Genomic DNA, 17,845 nt, shown 5'->3' on the forward strand with positions numbered 1-17,845 from the left:
CTACGCTTTTGTAGAGCCTTTACTTGTCCTTGTTGAACCCGGTGACGGAGGTAACATCGCGTTCTCCTTTTCCTCTTCTGGAACCTGAGGCAAGTTCTTCTCGCTTTCTTCTGGAAGCTCTGGTAGTGGTGTTGATGCTTTGGGAGCTAGACCTTCAGTCGATAATGATTTGGATACGGAAGGAGCGGGGGCTGACGTCTTCTCGTCCCCGAGGTTGATTGCCGAATCCGAGAATTCAATGCCCAGACCACTTTCTCTGAGTGCTTTGATCTTCTCCTGCTTTGCTTCCTCCTCTTCAACTTTCTTCGTATCGTCGAGGGCTGGAGGCCTCTCTCGGCGTGCTCGAGCTTTTGCAAGTGATATAGTCTTTTGCTTGTTGGTCGTTTCGAGGTTAGATAAGTCGTGCTCGATGGTCGCTTTCATGATCTCGCCCATCCACTTCCTTCCTTCCATTATCGAGTCAACCTGGAAGTAGTGTATTGCTGGCTTTGTGAATTGCACTGCTCTTGACATCCCACTCTTTGGTGGCACAAGCTTGAAATAGAAGATGTTCGTTGGTGCAGTCGGTTTGATGGGACTTGAGGCTTCACTTTCGGGCTTGGGTGTACTTCCTGCTTTGTTAGCGCCCGTCACACTGGCATGTATGGTAACCATCGGATCGTTATTCGCGACCAGGACTTTGTGTCCAGATATATCAATTATGCCACGCTCTTCGGTGTCGTCCTCAGAATAGTAATAGCTCAATCTTCGACCGCGCAGGATGAACAGTCGTGGCTTCCACGTTGTCATTATGCCGGAAGATTTCTTCTTCATCCATCCATGATGGTCGCAGTTTTTACGTGCTTCGGAGGGAGGTATCTTGAGCAGTCCATGGGTGTAGGCGCTCGTACGCTGTTTCGTTCTGGGTCTCGGTCGGCTCGTATTCTTTGTAAGGGCAGTAGTGGCATCCATGCTTTCGGGTGTGTCCATGTCGAGACTTGGTGTGGCAGATGGCGTTGTGTCACCTGTTGCGGGAGATGCCAGGAGTTCGGATGACTTGGTCGTATCCATTGATGGTGTCGTCCTCAGTGTATCTGATTTCTCTGCAGGTGTCACAGCTTCAGAAGTACTTCTAAAGCCCATCAGTTTCTTTGCACGGTCCTGCATGCGCATTTTCTCGGGACCTGGTGAGGCTATGGTTGGATCTGATCCATTCTCGAGATTTGTGACAGCTGGGGTCATGCCTATAGCTGAAGGCAGGTACGAGGTGACTCTACCGCTAGTCGATCTGACTCTGCCTTTCTTTGGCGCTGCAGCAGTGGGGCTCATGGATATGTCTCCCAGGACAGAGTCCACACTGCTCAGTCTATTATGGCGTTTCATCATGGAAGTACGCTTCGAGGGTTGGTCCACAAGACTGGTTTGTCGAGAATGGCCAACTCGAGGGCTTTTGCTCAAACGGTTCCTGACCTTCCTGGTATCCATATCATTCCCACTAAAATAACCTCTATCAAGATCAAGAGGAGAGTGCTCGTGTGTTGGGGAGGAAGGAATAGTGAACTTGTCGTCTATCTTAGTGGTGGGTCGTATTGAAGAAGTTGGAGTAGTAGCTTGCGTACTACCAGCCATAGACCAACTTCTGTCAGTAGAGGGATGCTTCTTGTGGTTGGCGGCAGCAAGTGAGGATAGTTCGAGGTCAGGTTGAAGACCAAAGTCGATCGAAGAGTGTCGTCTCGAGCGACGGGCCATGGCAGTGTCTGCTCTGTGGACAGGCTCGGGCCCTGATACGACTCTCGACGAATTCGGTGAAGTCAGCCCGGACCAGCTCGTTCTCTTGGAGTTCTGAGTGGGTTGCAATGGGTGTGGCATGTCGCTTGGTTCTTCTGTAATGGATGGAGCGAGGTACAGTGGAGGGGCCGATAGTTGCAGGCCTTGAGCAGCTGCGCGATCGCTATCGTCCAAGGAGTTGTTTCGGCCACGTTCGGATGTTCTTCTGGAGCCGGCTCCTTGTGACTTGACGTCTCGCTGGAAGTCCTTTATTTTGTGCCAGGTCTTCAGGCGCCTACCCATAACACCAAAATCAAATTCTTTCATGTAGATGAAGTTCTGGTCCATGTCCAGCAGTACATCTCCCGAGATCTCCTGTTCTCGGAAGATGTCACAGTGTTTAGGATCCAGGCCAATGTCCCGTAAGTGGTGAGCGGTCTGGTAGTGATCCCAAGACCTAACAGTGGCCTCGTCCAAACCAGTGTTGTCTTCTTCGTCGGTCTCGGGACCAGCGACGAAGGAACGGCGGTCTATGTGGCTGCTATAATCACTTTCTGATTCCTCACGATCTCGTTGATGGGCCAGACTCTGGCGAGGGGTGCTGAGATCGGTGATATGCTCATCTATGACATTGAGAGTCTCGTTCATGACTGGGCTATCCTGACCCTGATCATGTTCCCCTAAAGCTTCGCCGATGGACCTTTGCACATAAGTAGTGTGATGAGGGGCGGGTAGCGAAGAGCGGGTGTTTTCTAAATCAGGATTATTTGACGTCTCTGAGTGAGATATTGCGGGTGTAAATTGAGTTGCGGGAGGGCTGGCGCTGTTGATGGATAATCTCGGAACATGATTGGAGGTGGTGGCTGCATCGTGGGCCGTGGTAGTGATAGAATTGGATGGGGTGTGGAAGGGGCTTCTGGTTGCAGGAGGTGCTTTTGCTGTGTATACTGAATCTTGGTTAGTATTCATCCTCTTAGTATCCAAGGCTGTTCTGATTCATACCACCGGGAAATAGGCCAGTTCCACCTCTTGTCAAGTGCTTGCCCAAATACCAGCCGTCGCCGAAGCCTTCATCCAGTTCTATGAGCTCGACACGTTCGGATCGTCTTAAGGTCAACTCGTCGCCGCTTCTCGCATCGAAATCGTCTGTCGCAAGGTCAGTGCATGCATTACCTCAACGGGATCGGGACTGAACGCACGGACAACGACCAGAACATCGCCCGGCTGAACCGCACGGGCGTTCTGTTGCAAGGCCATGGCGGATGGTGTTTCGGCTCGTATCACATGCTATCCGTGCTCTTCGTATCTTCGGTATATCTGCACGTGAATCGTAAACGGCGAACGTCGCTATTATCTGCACGGTCGTGAAAACAAACAATTTTCAGGTCGAGGCAGTCCTGAAGACATCGAGAGTCGCAGGGGAAGTCGAGCGTGTTTCTGGAAGGGATGGATGGGCGCAGAATGGGAGGACGAGGGCTGGTCGATTGACAATCGGTCGTGTAACTGAACAAGACGAGTGAAATGCGAGCAGGGGTATGCGCAACGTTGAACAAAAATCGTAGCGCGCCGTTGTCGTTGGACGTGGTGGAGGAGGTGGATGTGGTGGATGTCGTATCCGATGCTGTCCCTTCCCTTGGTGTCTGTCAACGTGTCGCAAAATCACAAATCACAACGAATCACCCGCAGAGGCGGAGACGTCAAGCTGCCGTGCTAGCATATCACTATGATGGCAGGCCACTAGAGAGGAGGGGAGCTCTTAGGTGAACTTTGCGCGGGATTGGAAGAAGGGAGTAAATAATAATAACGTGGTTTCAGTCCACTCCTGCATCGGAAAGTCAGAAAGTCAGAAAGTCAGCATGCAGAAGAGAGGTGGAAGATGTCATGCACAACGGCCGCTCCATTCGGTCCCATCTGCAGGTCCCGATCAACTGGCCTCCACCTGCCTGGCTCGCCTGGGGATGCTGGCCTTCCAAGCCTTAGGAGCCTAAAGCCCAACGGCGCTGTGGCTGGCGAATGGTGGCTTTTAGTGGTGACCAGCATCACCGTTGCGATGGAAGGAACCGAGATGCGATAAGATGTAGATATGCATTTAGGATATGGCGGCAGCCGCCATCGATGCGACCAACTACTATGACTTTGCGCGTACAGACTGGCAGTACTCATATCTGGATGAGGGAGATGTGGTCGAGGTGAGCAGTATTGCAATAAAGCTTCTGTCGACTTCAAGCTTGGATTCTCGTTCCAGTCATGCCTCAGCCGGTCTATGCACGTCCTCACTCGCATATACTGAAACTGCCGTCTGATACATATACCGAGGCCACATTCATTGTGAAAGCGACCAGAAGCACGCGGTGACCTACATCTGTCAGCCATGTTGGGTATGCACATGTCCTATTGGCAGAGCGGCTTCGGGTTTCCCATCTCTGTGGGCGTATTCCATGATATTTGATACTTGGATGTGTAGGCAAGCGGCAGCACCATGCAGAATGCGACCGACCCTGTCAGACCTCAACCTCAACCTCAACCTGAATTTCAAAATCGAGCCCCAGGCCAACGTCAACCTCAACCTCAACCGCGTCCACCAGTCAGCCATGCTGCTGCCATCAATGCTGCCAACAATACTGCCTCGACCAATTCCACCCTCAACCGCTTCCTCGGCACCAACCAGCGATCATGGATGAGGCCAGGCTTAGGCATATCTACTGCCACTCCCACAATCACTACAAGCACAGCGCAGCCCGTTACTCCCACGAACAACAACACCCCCAAGCGAGGCCGTGGTCGACCACGAAAGTCTCTCCCATCCGACCTCGACTCCACAACCAGCGCGCCAAACCTCAATCCGACAACATCTTTACCACCAACCACCGTTCACCCTACTCCTGCTGTCCAGCCGTCGAATTCCTCCTCAGATAGGCCTCTGCCAGCTTACCGCTTTCTGTCCGCTGTGCCCGAGGTATCTTCCACGAATGCGCCCAGAGACGATGCAGGTCAAGAAGAACAAGAGAAGGAACATTCCGCTGCAGGTCCTGAGCCCCGAAATGATGATAATGGGCCTGATGTTGAAGAGTCTGGAATCACACTCCGACCCGACGCCGAGGCCGCTCCTGCGCCAACATCCGGAGATGGCGTTGAGGTAGTCGACCTCACTTTTACCCAGCCTGACCCGATTGAGCACGAGCCAACAGTACTACCGACCAACCCGGAAGCCCTGAATGAGATTGATGCAATGATACTGCTGGCTGCAGACACAACAGGCCCAGCAGGCTCAAGTACAACTGAACGTACAAGGACGATACCGCAGGTCGTAGGCGATGTAGTATCGGCGGATGCGAGCGAATTCTGGCAGTCACTCGCGGCGACCACCACAAGTCTAGATCACGCTCGGAGCACCTCGAATGCACACCCAGTATCTGGTCCACCAGAGCTTTCTTCAGCTCCTACAGAAGGCACACGAAGAAGTGCAAGCATTTCTGCTGCCTCCGATGGGCAGACAGCTGCGGCTGCGGCTGCTACATTCTATCGCCCTCCTTCCACCCAGTTGCTCACGCCTGTTGCCTCACCATCGATGCAACATAATGATCACCTGCAACGCAAGAGGCCTGGTATCGACCCTCCAAGTGTCCAGCACCCCCAAACAAGATTAAGAACCGAGTCTCCCCAAACTTCACCACTGGCCCGCCAGCTTCCCTTCTCAAATACTCCACTACAGTCACCACCACAAGACCAACCGAGTCACCGGCGGTCTCATACTTATCTTGCTTCCCAACAACCCCCACAAAGACACAGCGTACCACAGAGACCATCATCAACGGCTCTCATGTCAAGCCACCAGCAGCTTCACAGCGGAGTCATGCCTCGTACCGGTTCTTATCCGGTAGTGGTCCAACCACATCGAGCACCTATACAAGGATCGGCCGCTCCTGTGCCCGGCAGAGGACAAGCTTACCTCGCCGGCTTCGACACCACCATTGCTGAGATGCGAAGACGTATAGACCTCTCCGACCGGCCTCAGCTGAGGTTACCGTGGATTAGAGACGCCTGTCAAAATAATGACCTGTTTTTCTTGCTTCTCAACCAATTGCTATGCATCTGGCATTTCAATAAGGAGCTGCTGATTGAGCTTGGTCTTGACGCTAGCTGCAGCGATGGTTTCAGAACTCTAGAGTTACTCTTCGCATCCAACACAGAGTTGCCCGAAGAATTACTTGCATTTCTCGCCGGCTGGCCAAATTCCACCTATTCGCTCAAAGCCAACGCTGAATTAAAGCAATGGGTCGCCAACATCGGTCAGTTTCTTCCACAGCTAGGCAGGCACTGGGAGGACTTCCGAACAAACTGCATGCGCCGTCGATGTCCACCTACTGCTCGAGAGATCACCGACGCCTTTCAGTGTCCTCCTTCAACAGTGCTTCCGCGAGCTATCTTCAGTTCCCTTGCTCGCCAAGTGCAACCAGCAGCCCCACTAGAATTTCAAAATGCTGCCTACGAACTCTTTCGCATGAACCAACATGACTACTTTAACTCGTTATTCCAACGATGTCACGATCGTTCGTTGGCAGAAGACTTCAATGCTTTCGGTTTACAATATAATCAGCTCCTCGAGCAGTACTGGCGCAGGGCGAGTGGGAGTATAGTTCCTTCAGGTGGACAACCTTCACTCCCAGATAATAGAACCGCACTAACCAGAAATCCCTTCACTTTGCCCTCAGATCGCGATACTGGAGGTTTAGCTACTGCACCTCGAAACACCGCACCTCTAAATCTAGACCTCATCAATTCAATAGCTACTGGTGTCACAACTCCAATGCGCGTGATTTCCTCTCCGGCCAATGGCTCCGCACCGCGCACTCGGCCCGTCGTCAACACTGGAAGCGAAATGCTGCACAACCGCGTTCAAGCATCTCCTGTGGTACATTCACCCGCTAACGGCATGGGCCCAATACAGAGCGGCTTCGCGAGAACAAATTTCCAGGCATTCTCACCTCTGGGTCCACAAGCTTCATCTGCGCCTGCCAGCCGAGTAAATAATTCGCAGAATAGGACGCAGATTTTTCGACCGAACCCGCAGTCGCATGCGTCTCAACCGCTGCTGCCAGATTTGAGAAATTTGCCGCCATTTCTCACAAACCCAGTACCAGAGCAAGAGGCTTTGCATCTTGCACACTTGCGCCAGCCCTTGACTGAAGTGAAGGATGCCAAAACAGATGAACCACCACGACTCTACCAGTCTATACAATCCTGCGCTTTCGGTCCGCATCCGTTTTCGCCCGAGCTGGCATTCTTTGAAGTCTTCTTCGAGCTATCACCTGATCTGGTCAGGAGGAAAGCTGAAATTATTGGGCCGGCTGTCGGATCCCAACAATTGCCAAAGCGCATCTTTACTACAGATTCGCTACTATTCAATCTGCGTTGTGTCCAGCTGAAGGTCAGTGAAGATCTGCCTGACGAGTCTGACTGGGCCGCGCTTCCGACATGTTACCCCCAACACATATTCATATCTATCAACGATGAGCATCTCGAAGTTCGGCGAAAGCGACATTTCAGAAAAGATCTACCCATCGATGTCACGCCATTTGTGAAAGACGGAGACAACAAAATTAAAGTGTCAATTCATGGAGAGAAAAGCGAAGAGGGAAAGAAATTCGCAATGGCGGTCGAAGTGATCGGTCTGCAAGATCACACCCAGGCATTCAAGATGCCAACCAAGATCCCGGCGGAGGAGTCCTTGAGGAATATAACCTCAACAATGCAGCCTGCTGCAGACGGAGATGATGACGACATGCAAGTCGTCAACGACAATATTATCCTCTCGATCACAGACCCATTCCTCTCAAGCATGTTCACCATTCCGGTTCGAGGCAAGAAGTGCAAGCATCGAGAGTGTTTCGACCTCGAGACGTTCTTACGCAGCAGAATGAGCGACAATAAAGATGCACTCACATCGGTGTATGAATGGCGCTGTCCGACCTGCAGCAAAGATGCAAGACCTGCCAGTCTTGTCATCGATGGCTTCTTGCAAAGTGTTCGGGATCAGCTTGTGGAAGCGGGAAATACTGATGCGCGCGCCATCATAGTGAAAGAAGATGGGTCATGGGTCGTGAAGCAGGAAGTCGATCGCGAAGCTAACGGCGGCGCTTCACGGGGTGATTCCAGACAGCCTGGGAGAGATCGTGAGAAGAGTGAGAGCCAGTCGCGAGTGACCACTGACCAGGCTGCGGTCATGCCACAGGCACAAAATGGAACCGACGCTACGTCAACTGGCATTCAGCCTACGGCATCGAGGATCATTGAAATTATTGAGCTTGACGATGACTGAGTTCATGACATGGGTAAGCTACACAAACGAAGCTCGGCACCAACAGTCGGGCTCAACAAGCGACACATCAGGTTAATGGAGAAGGTCCACATTCGTGCTGCATAGCACATATCAGAACCAGCAGTGATGCAGGGAGCAGAGGGAAGCCTGTCCACAAGAGCAGCGAGCATTCCGCTCACCCTAGTTGATCCTCAAAGGAGGGGACTTTCGGCGGCAGCAGTATATTTCGGTAATCGTACATTGCGAAGAGATACCCCATTGATTGTCATTGTGTTTTCACGGTGAGCTCAGACCGAGCTCATGGCGTTAGGCGGGCGTTGTGTAAGGTACATGCGTATATTGCGTTCAGAGCGAGTCGCAAAGCTTCAGAATAAATATAGTGGTCTAGAGACAGTTGTTTACATACGTGGTCGACTTCCATCCAGATGTCGAGCTCACACTGAGGTGACAGTGCACAGCAAGGATTGCTACATACCGGCTGCTCATTGACAACACAGGCATACCATCTATCTATCATGTCGACAGCCCACGCTGAATCCACGACGTGGTCAATACTGTACTGTACATCTCACTAGCCGAAAGCATGACACAACTGCACACTACTCTACGAACAAGAGCAAGACGTATGCTTCCCATGCTTTGAAAAGAGTATCCAGGGAAACAAAGTAAAAGAGCCCGTAGATCCTCTCACACAAAGCCTAAACTGACCAAGCTTAGTGATATCAGACTCCCCGGACATCGCCGCTGTCGACCCTCCCGCAAGGCACATGCGCCCCGGACTACTGCGATTGAAGCTCGGCGATGGCGGCGTAACATCGAGCACTCGCTAAGCAATACTCTCTGTAGGGAAAGCCTGCTGCGTTCTTGGTGACCTTATGTATCTTCTCAGATACTGTATGAATATAGAGGATAACGCGGTAGTGTGTATCCTCTCGCGTAGGAAGGTGCATTGCATTACAGTATGCTCCGAATGTGAGATTGGTGATGTGGTCTCCGTATTCTAATTCCGAATAAACTTGACTCGGAAACGCAACACGAAGTGACAGTATCCCACAGTGGGTTTAACCCAGCTCGGCGGGACCAACATTCCAAAGGAGAGTGGCAAGCACGATACCAGCAGGACCACAAGGCAGACACGACACAACATGTATTCGAGGAAGGTACGATACATGCCTCAGTAGGAAAGCACGACCTACTACGGTACTAATACAAGGATGGCACGACCGAGCATGAGCCCTCGAGGAAGGCGCGACACAGTCCACTACTATCGAGTGGACGAGGAAGATACGACTCAGCATAGCAAGGACGGCAAACATAACCCAGTTAACGAAGAAGGTGCGACTGAGTGTAAGAGGAAGGTATGACTCAGTACTGACATAGGGAAGGCGCGACCCAAGTGGGACCTCGAGGAAAGCACGACCCATATAACATAGAAGCACGGAAGGTACGACCGAGTGCATGGCAGGGATGACCCAGCGGAGGGAAGGCACGCACAGATAAAGGGAAGGTACGACCCCGGTACTGACCCAAGGAAGGCACGACCCACTCCGCAAGTGCCCAGGAAGGTACGACCCAGCAGAAGGAAGGTACGACCTAGTACCGTCACAAGGAAGGCACGATTCAGTACCGACATAAGGAAGGAACGACCCAGTAGAAAAGGGCACGACTGGTATAGGAAGGCACGATCGGATGAACGGAAGGTACGACCCAGTAGAAAGAAGGCACGACCCAGTACTAACACAGGAAAGGCACGAGCCGGAGTTCTAGGAAAGAACGCCCAGCGGAAGGAAGGCATGACTCAGTACCGACGCAGGGAAGGTGCGACCGGGTGTAGGTGGAAGGCACGACCCAGTACCGACGCAGGGAAGGTGTGACCGGGTGTAGGAGGAAGGCACGAACGACCCGGAAGTGTTACAGTAGGAAAGAACGACCCATTGCACTGCAGGGAAGGGAAAGTACGACGTGGTAAGTACACGAGGAAGCTACGACGTAGATTTCGTACCATAGGGGAGGTGCTATCCATTCCCGAAGGCTGGGAAGGTGCGAGTGTGGACGTGCTGTTCAACCTGGGAAAGGCGAGGAGGGGAGGGAAGGGGACTGGGACTTTCTGGCACTGTGGGAATATCTAGGGACAGGATGGGGGAGAACCTCCACAGCCGCTTCCTCTCACGGTGACATCAGCGGAATATGAGACGCCCTGATCGACGAGGAAGATTGACGATTAACTTCTTCGGGTGTGAGGAAATTGATGTCCACCCGCATCATATTTGGCTTGCGCGAAAACCTGTAGCAAATTCGTAACTATATTACTTCATTGATCGCGAGGCCACCGAACGCCATGAGCAACTAATCCATTATTCACTCATCCCTGCAGATCAATCCTCTTGATATCCATCCCCAACCCGCCCCTCTGCGGCACAGGCTCCTGCATACTAGGCATCGGCGCAGCCCCACCACCCTGATTAATCGTACCGGGACTCCGATTCATCGCGTTCATCTCGCTGATGAGATCTGGGCTTCCGCCTCGGCTGTGGGGACCAGTGCCAGTGCCGTAAGACATGCTGTTTCTGTCCCCTGTTAATGTACTGTCTGGCATTTCAGAGCCCTGCATCTGCATTGGTGGTGGGGAGCGTGGAGCAGGCGTGCCGGAGTAGATCTCTGGTCTGTAGAAGTGGGTTTGCTGTGGTGGTGGGTGCTGTGCTAGACCAGGTGTACCAACGCCCATGTACGGGTTATGGTTGAAAGCATTTGGGTCGAGGAGGTGAGGTGGGAAGTTCTGCTGCATGTAATTAGGACTCATGCCCATTTGGGGTGGCGGGCTTCCGGATGGTGAGCCGAAGTGCTCGACGATTGAGGTGTTCACGCCTGGACCGCCGTACGCTTTGTTGGCTTGAGTCATGATCGGCATGCCATGGGGATTGTAGGCTGGTGGCATGGTTGCTGGTGTAGCTGCGCCGGACTGGTGCGGGTCTGTCTTGTTGCTGCCGAAGCCGAGGGACCAGGTACCGTTGGGGTTCTCGGCGTTGCGGCGTCCTCGCGAGCGACGGCCGCAGATCCAGATTGCAATGCCGGCTATGAGGGCTATGGCGGCCGCGCCAATGGCTATACCTGCTATTGCGCCTGGTGAAAGACCGGAATGGCTGCCTGTTGAGGCTGCAGCGCTCACTGTGGACGATGTTGCCGGCAGCGTTGGCGCTGCTGTTACTGTGGCGGGTAGAGTCGCGCTGGTGGTCGCGTATTCTTCTCCGTATTCTTCCTCGTACTCTTCGTGGTCTTCTTCGGCAGGATCTGGGCCTTCGGTCGGCCACTTGTCTCCTACAATACATCAGCAACTGACATGGAGAAGCACTCTATCAAGACAGCGACGTACCGGGCTGGAGCACATACTCAGCCTCCCGTGCCATCTGTCGGTGAGCATCTAGGCTCGTAGTGGCATTCGGATTGACAACAGAGACCATTCCCTTCTCATCGCATGCGTGTGGCCCGGAACAATAGACGAAGATAGGCTCTGTGTCGTTGACTCGAACTGTGTACGTTGGAGGATCGTCAAGTATAGTGTCTACGGGGATGAAGCCCGAGTAGAAGCCGGGGGAGGTATTCACCATTTCATACTGACTAGCATTAGGCTCGCATGACTACTGGGCCTGAAGGTAGAGCTCACCGGAATACATGGATAATCAAAATCGGCTCTGACAACAGAGTGGTTCCTGGGATAGAACGCATAGGCTGAGGAGGGTGCCTGTTAGCAGAAGCGATGCTGTTCATGGAATATGCTTACCAATATAGTCGCCTACCTCAGCGAGGACTTTGACATGTGTTAGCTTCGGATTTTTCAAAGGTTTCTGTAGGCAAGAAATCAAGTGGCCAGTTTCTTGGTCTTAGGAGCCTTTGAGTATGTCGTGAAAGGCCATCACTGAGGTGCTATCCTCGCTTCAACCAGCCTGGCTTAAGAGCTTGTTGTCGGCATTGGCGGCTTCTCTTATGCCTTGCGTGAGCAAGCAGTCTCAAGAACATCTGTATTGTCCGCCCTTGTCGGTTTTACTGAAGGCTTTTCTCTAGGCTAGAGTCGTGGACGTGCTGTCCAGGAGAAATTACAGATACACATCGAGCATCAAAGCGATGTTTCGGTGCGGGTCTTGCATGAGACTCACCAATATCTGGTACAAATGTGTAGTCAGCCTGAGAGCCATCAGTATTGTATCATCATACATCGCCAACAACCCAAATACCTTTCCAACCTCCACTGTATGGGTGACGGGCTCCCGCGTAGTTGTTGTGGCTGCCCCACTCGACATTGTGAGCGTGGTTGCAGAAAACTTGAGCGTTAGATTCGCACAGGGTGAGTCTGGCAGACACAGAAACAAGAACAAGAGAGGTGGAAGGGCCCCGGATTAAAGAAGAAGTGCACAAATGCAATGAAGAGCGGGGTTAGAGTCGCTCGCGAAGACTTCGTTCTCAGTTATCGAATGGCTGCAACAGTCGTGCAGCCCTATGGCCTAGAGGACTCCTTCGTATTCACACAGGACGATATCCGCATCTTGAATCCAGGTCTTCACGAGCCAAGCCGTAGAACGCTGGGTCATTGGCAACTTCCGTACCAAGTCCAAGGAGGTTGCCATCATCACGAAGGGCCACCGTATTTGCTTTCTGTGTCGCAGTATCCGCGCCCGCTAGAGGCTGACCAAAAGCCTATTTGAGTATGTCAGGCTGTGTGCCATGTGCTGTCCCTTCCTCATCTGTCGAGCATCCAGCCTTTTGGTCGAGTGCTTTAGCGAGAGGCTGCATGCCAAGACCTTGGCAATACCAAACTGCCAAAAGATAAGCGAAGTTTCCGGGCCAGAACGTCGGGCTTGCGCTTCACAGTACTTTTGAGTCTTCAGCTCAAGCCAGCCGTAACCGATTGTGCTACTGCCAAGTGTGAGGAGCCTGGCGCGGGTCAGCAGTGCAGCAAGCAGCCAATCTGCTCATCGCGTGCTCTTGCTCGAACCTGTAGGCTGCGATATGGCTCTAGCTCCTTTGGTGTTTGTCAACCCCGTGGGGCGGTCTGATCTTGCAGAAAGCAACCAAAGATATGGAAGCGACTTGCAAAAAGCATGCTCAAGCGATGCCGAGACTCGTTACCATACCTTGCTCTTCGTGTTGGGAGCCACTCATGCTGTAAGACACTTTGAAGCGTATCTTGACTGCAGTTCCTTTGCCGGGAGGCACGTTGCTGACTAGCATGTTCTGACTTACAGCGTTCGGCTGATGTGGTGGTAGATCCTTTCCTGACTGCGGCTGCAGTTGTAAAGCGTAAGCCTTCTCAACGGCAATATGGGATTGGAGACTGCTGATTGGCATATCCGTCTGGTTCGTGAACGAAGCCTTTACGAAGATTGGCGCTGATGCCGGAGGCCCTTGATTCGTTTGTCGCATGCACTCTAGTGTGACTTTCAATTTGCCCTGATCGTGCACGGTCAGAGTGCTCTTTTGTGGAAGAGCTGGTTCTTGCGCAGGAGGAGATGATACGAAATTCCAATCATCGTCTGTTGTCGTCGGTGGAGCAGCACTGCTCGCTGCTGTCGCCGTCGTGTTCGCCAGGCTACTCGGTTGAAAGGAGCCTGATGCTGGGCGAGGGCCATTCTGTTGCATAGACATGGATGGTGTGCTAGGTCGAGAGCCTGAGGATACAAGAGAGGCGAACGGATCTGAAGGTGCTGAAGGCTGTTGTGTCGGCCTTTGCTGCCCTGGCGCAGGTGTTGTTGGTTTTGACCGCGGTAGAGCACTTGACAAAGATGCAAAAGCATCATAATTTGGTCTCGGAGATTGAGTTGGTGCGACAGACGGAGCCGCAAATGAGGGTTGTGCGTATTGAGGAGGTTGTGGCGACGCCGCAGGCGGTGGTGCGGAATTGAAGAGGTCAGACAAATTCGAGCCACCCAAGGAGATGGCGCCTGAAGCAGGCGTGTCGCTGAGGGACAAGCCCAGAAGATCGTCCTCGACAGTAGTTTGTTTTCCAGCACTTGGAGCAGGGGCATCTTCGAGAAGAGATCCGTTTTGAGCGGACTGTGCAGGTGCTGGCGGTTGTTCTTGTGCGGGTTCGGCATCGAAGTCGATCAATGATAGCTCGTTAGCAGCGTTTCTGCTTACACCGGTTGTGGTACCAAGCGTTCCTTTGGGTATACTGTTTGCTTGGGTCACGTTACCGGCCTTCATCAGCTTGTAGCGTTCTATGGTTCTGTGTATGCTGTCGTTGATCTCCAGGAGTTTGTTTACTGCCTCGGCATCTTCCAACTCTTCTTCACACATCTTCTGGATCTTTGGATGGGCACTTTGCAGAGCGTTGGCAAGTTCCTGAAACGGTTAGTAGGTACAACAGACGATGCAGCGACGGACCGCACCTCGAAGACATCGCCCTCTTGGATCTGATCTCCTTCCTTGAATCCCTCGAGCATTTCCTCGAGGATCTTGGCCTTTTGCTGTACCCTTGAGACTTCTTCTGCAGCTTTGGCCCTGTAATTTGTCTTGTTCCGCGTATCATATCCGGCCATTACTTTCATGAGCTTGTTGGCTTCCTGTAAATCGTGTGGTGTGCCTCTCCTTATCAGCTCTTGCAGCTTCGCAGACTGAGCAGCTCTTTCTTCCTCTTCCATTTCCTCAGCTGATTTCAGGTTCTACGTATGTTAGCCTCGAATCCAAAATACCGGAATGACATTTCTCCAACATACGTCGCTCGGGTTTAGAACCGCAGCATCATCCCTGCGGACTTCTGGAAATATGTAGCCTTTGTAGAGCAGCAGTCTATGCATGTCCCGGATGAAGCCGAGATCGTCCTTGTACCTCGAGGTCTGACATATCGTCGCCCTCCATTCTTCAATAGCTTCTAGGATCTTATTTTGGACTCTTGAAGAGCGTAGAGGAGGTCGCTCTGGGAAGCGTCTGACAAGCTCATTCAAGAACTCTTTGGTGCTGATCTGGAGGTGGAAAGGGTAGCCGCAATTCTTCACACAGTTGTCAAGCAGAGAGAGGGCTAATAGTGACACATTCGGGTTGCGATGGTTGATGAGTTGGACGATCTGTACGGCAGCTTCCCTGGGCGCATTGCCCTTCTTCTGGTTGATAAGGTCGACGATTTCGAGGTTCAAGGCGAGGTTCGGCTCAAGGTTCGATAGCGGATCGCATGCATTATCTGGAGGCAGGCAGTCAGCAATGACCTCGTCAACTCGAAACCTGGATGCGACGCACAGATGAAGCGCTGCAACTGCGTCCGGGGCGGTGGGAAGCCCTCGAATTGGTGTCGCACCGCCATTCGAGCTGATGCCGCCTCCATGCTTGTCGAACGGCAGTGGGGGATGGTGTTGCGGTTGTAAAACTACGTGATCTGATCCGATGTTACCTTGTCGGTCGCAGCCCACTTACTGCAGTAAGTCGCTTTGCATGTGCAGTGGCTTCTTCGGGAGGGGTGGGTCCGGCACGTCACTTCCGCTCCAGGCACTTCTCAACCCTCCTTGGCGGCCTGAAAGCGTCGTTGTGAGTAGGTAACACTTTTGTCCTCTTAAGAAACAGCTATCCAAATTCTTTTGCACTACGACTGCGGTCAATGCAATATAGCAATGACCTTTACCACGGTTGGGACATCACGGCTGTTATAGACACGGAAACCACTCACAGAAAGATCTAGCTCATTCGTCCCTCACGTGCATCATCTGATACAAAGGTTCTGAGAGACTAACATTCTTTCCTCGTCCTCACCCACGACGAACTCCTAGCAACGCCCTTCTAGGACTCGACGCGATGCGAGCTGTCACCATGCATGGTGAGCATCGTATCATGGCTGGGCACTGGTACTTGAATTTGCTTAATGTGATCGGGAAAAACGAGTGAGCTCGGAAGGCACAATCGCTTGGATACAGTGCTCGCGGACGTGTGCACTGAGTCGGTCTTTTGATAATGCAGTCAGTATCGCTTGAGGCGTCGATTGAAGTGCAGGTCATTGCGGGCTCCAGGTGCTTAGACCGAACTCTATGGAATGGTTCGCTTGCCTGAAGCCTGGCATGGTTTAGGGCCCTGTTACCTTCGGAATCTGCTCTTGATATGATACTGCCACCTCCAATGATTATACCTTTCCGGAACCGTCTTCAGGGCACCTCCACCAAAGGCGTCGAGTTCTTCGTAGGTGTATTCGTACTCGATGCGCTCGAAGACTCCATTTCCTGCATCGGGACTTGGCCATGATAGCTCTGGCCACTACCATTAGGCTGCAGCCCAGTGGGTGGCAAGGGAGAGTTTTGGTGCTGAGGAGGAGGTTCGCTGAAGTATTTCGCATCTGCCGCGAGGAGTTGGCTGTTTCCTGCACGATATTTTCTTTTCCTTACGAACCAGCATCCTGCTACTATCGCTGCGACCACCGCTGCTGCTCCAACACCTGCTCCTATGCCTGCTTGTGCACCGGTTGAGAGGCCGCTGCTCGGCTCCGGCGTGGGTGTAGTTGTTCCGGGTAGGTCAGGCGTCGCGGTGGTCGACGGTGTAGACAATGTACTGCTAGAGCCTGAGGAGGAAGTAGATGGGTTGACGTTCGTCTGCAACCCTTGCGCGTCGACCCATACCCCTTGTCCTTGTTGACAACATGCCCGATTATCCCTTCCATAGCAAAAGCTGCCGTTATCGCATACTGTGATTTTAACGTCTACGAGTGGATTTCCGTTATCTTTAGAAGCGGCGCGTTAGATATGTGAACTGCTCTGCAACCGGTGCCAACGATGATCGAGTACTCTGACTTACCATCATTCACCTGCGGCTCGCCTCCATATCCGGTGCCGTTGACAAAAAGTTTCACACACTCAGGTGCCTGCCACGTAGGATCTGTGCAGCTCTCCCTCCATGTATCTACCGGAGCCTGGCAGAGTCCGTTCGGTAAGCACGTATCCGCTGTACCTGCGTTCGTTCTATTCGAGCCCCATCCACAACACATAGAATGGGGCGCTGAGTAAAAATCGTTAGCCTGTCGTCGCTTGATTTCGCTGGGGGTACGACATCGTGTTCGTTGATCTCAAGGATACTGACAATTGGCGTTACAGGGCGCATATGCCTCCAAGTTTTCAAAGCCCATCTCTTTGTTCCTGTCTTCGCCGTTTGGCCCGTAGCAGGCCACGGCGCCGACATGATGTATCCAACACTCGAACAGTGCTAAAATGACGATGGGTGAGAACATTGTATCGGCTGTAGAAAGTTCGTCGAATGTCACTCCATGCTACGGTGACTTGTGATCTGGCGATCTGGCTGCGATGCAGAAGGCTGAAGTGACTGCAACGAGATAGACCTCTACCCGACTGCTGTCACGAATGCTGCGAGACTCGCAGGGCCTTATGAGGCACCTTCTTCGGCGTAGGCGTGGAACAGTTCGTGGGAGACTTTGTCAGGCCCGTTCGAGGTTCCATGACAGTCTTGACGATTGGCAGAACACTGGTTTCAGACCGATTTAGTTTCAGGTCGATCGTATGTGTGGACCAGGATACCGTAGAACACTAACAAGTCAGGCGACTTGAGGAGGTGGGCCTGTACATCATGAGACTGCTTTCGTGACGGGCTCCTTAAGAAGTATTCAACGTCTGTTACAACAGGGTCTCGATAGACAATCTGTAGTCAGATCTACTCTCGAACAGATGAGTTGCCTCTCGACCTTGTGAGTGAACCGTACCTTGGTACATCCGAGTCGTTCACCCGATTACCAGATGCCAAGAAACGAGGGCCCGCGCGGAGCCGCTTGAAGGGCGTGCCAAGCATGAATAAAGATTGGGAGGC

At 52.5% G+C, this 17,845-nt stretch overlaps 4 protein-coding genes across 4 annotated transcripts; 1 reads left to right on the top strand and 3 right to left on the bottom strand.

Annotated features, from left to right (window-relative positions):
* Nucleotides 1-3,003, bottom strand: BOI2 (polar growth protein; the record flags this gene model as incomplete). Its single annotated transcript, XM_064873643.1, has 3 exons — nt 1-2,693; nt 2,749-2,892; nt 2,946-3,003. The coding sequence occupies 3 exons, from the start codon at nt 3,001-3,003 to the stop codon at nt 1-3; spliced, it is 2,895 nt and encodes a 964-aa protein (XP_064730747.1).
* A 1,222-nt stretch (nt 3,004-4,225) lies between these two features.
* On the top strand, nt 4,226-8,065 carry PMZ80_005223 (uncharacterized protein; the record flags this gene model as incomplete). Its single annotated transcript, XM_064873644.1, has 1 exon — nt 4,226-8,065. The coding sequence occupies one exon, from the start codon at nt 4,226-4,228 to the stop codon at nt 8,063-8,065; it is 3,840 nt and encodes a 1,279-aa protein (XP_064730748.1).
* A 2,362-nt stretch (nt 8,066-10,427) lies between these two features.
* On the bottom strand, nt 10,428-12,360 carry PMZ80_005224 (uncharacterized protein; the record flags this gene model as incomplete). The annotated part of the gene is made up of 6 exons (XM_064873645.1): nt 10,428-11,380; nt 11,436-11,676; nt 11,727-11,791; nt 11,844-11,870; nt 12,217-12,244; nt 12,295-12,360. 6 exons carry the CDS (start codon nt 12,358-12,360, stop codon nt 10,428-10,430), a joined length of 1,380 nt encoding a protein of 459 aa, XP_064730749.1.
* An 802-nt stretch (nt 12,361-13,162) lies between these two features.
* Nucleotides 13,163-15,374, bottom strand: GGA2 (ARF-binding protein; the record flags this gene model as incomplete). Its single annotated transcript, XM_064873646.1, has 4 exons — nt 13,163-14,398; nt 14,446-14,718; nt 14,773-15,233; nt 15,290-15,374. 4 exons carry the CDS (start codon nt 15,372-15,374, stop codon nt 13,163-13,165), a joined length of 2,055 nt encoding a protein of 684 aa, XP_064730750.1.
* Nucleotides 15,375-17,845: the final 2,471 nt, after the last annotated feature.

Source organism: Knufia obscura, assembly GCF_036327395.1.
Source record: "Knufia obscura strain CCFEE 5817 isolate CBS 148926 chromosome Unknown scaffold_5, whole genome shotgun sequence".
NCBI lineage: Eukaryota > Fungi > Ascomycota > Eurotiomycetes > Chaetothyriales > Trichomeriaceae > Knufia > Knufia obscura.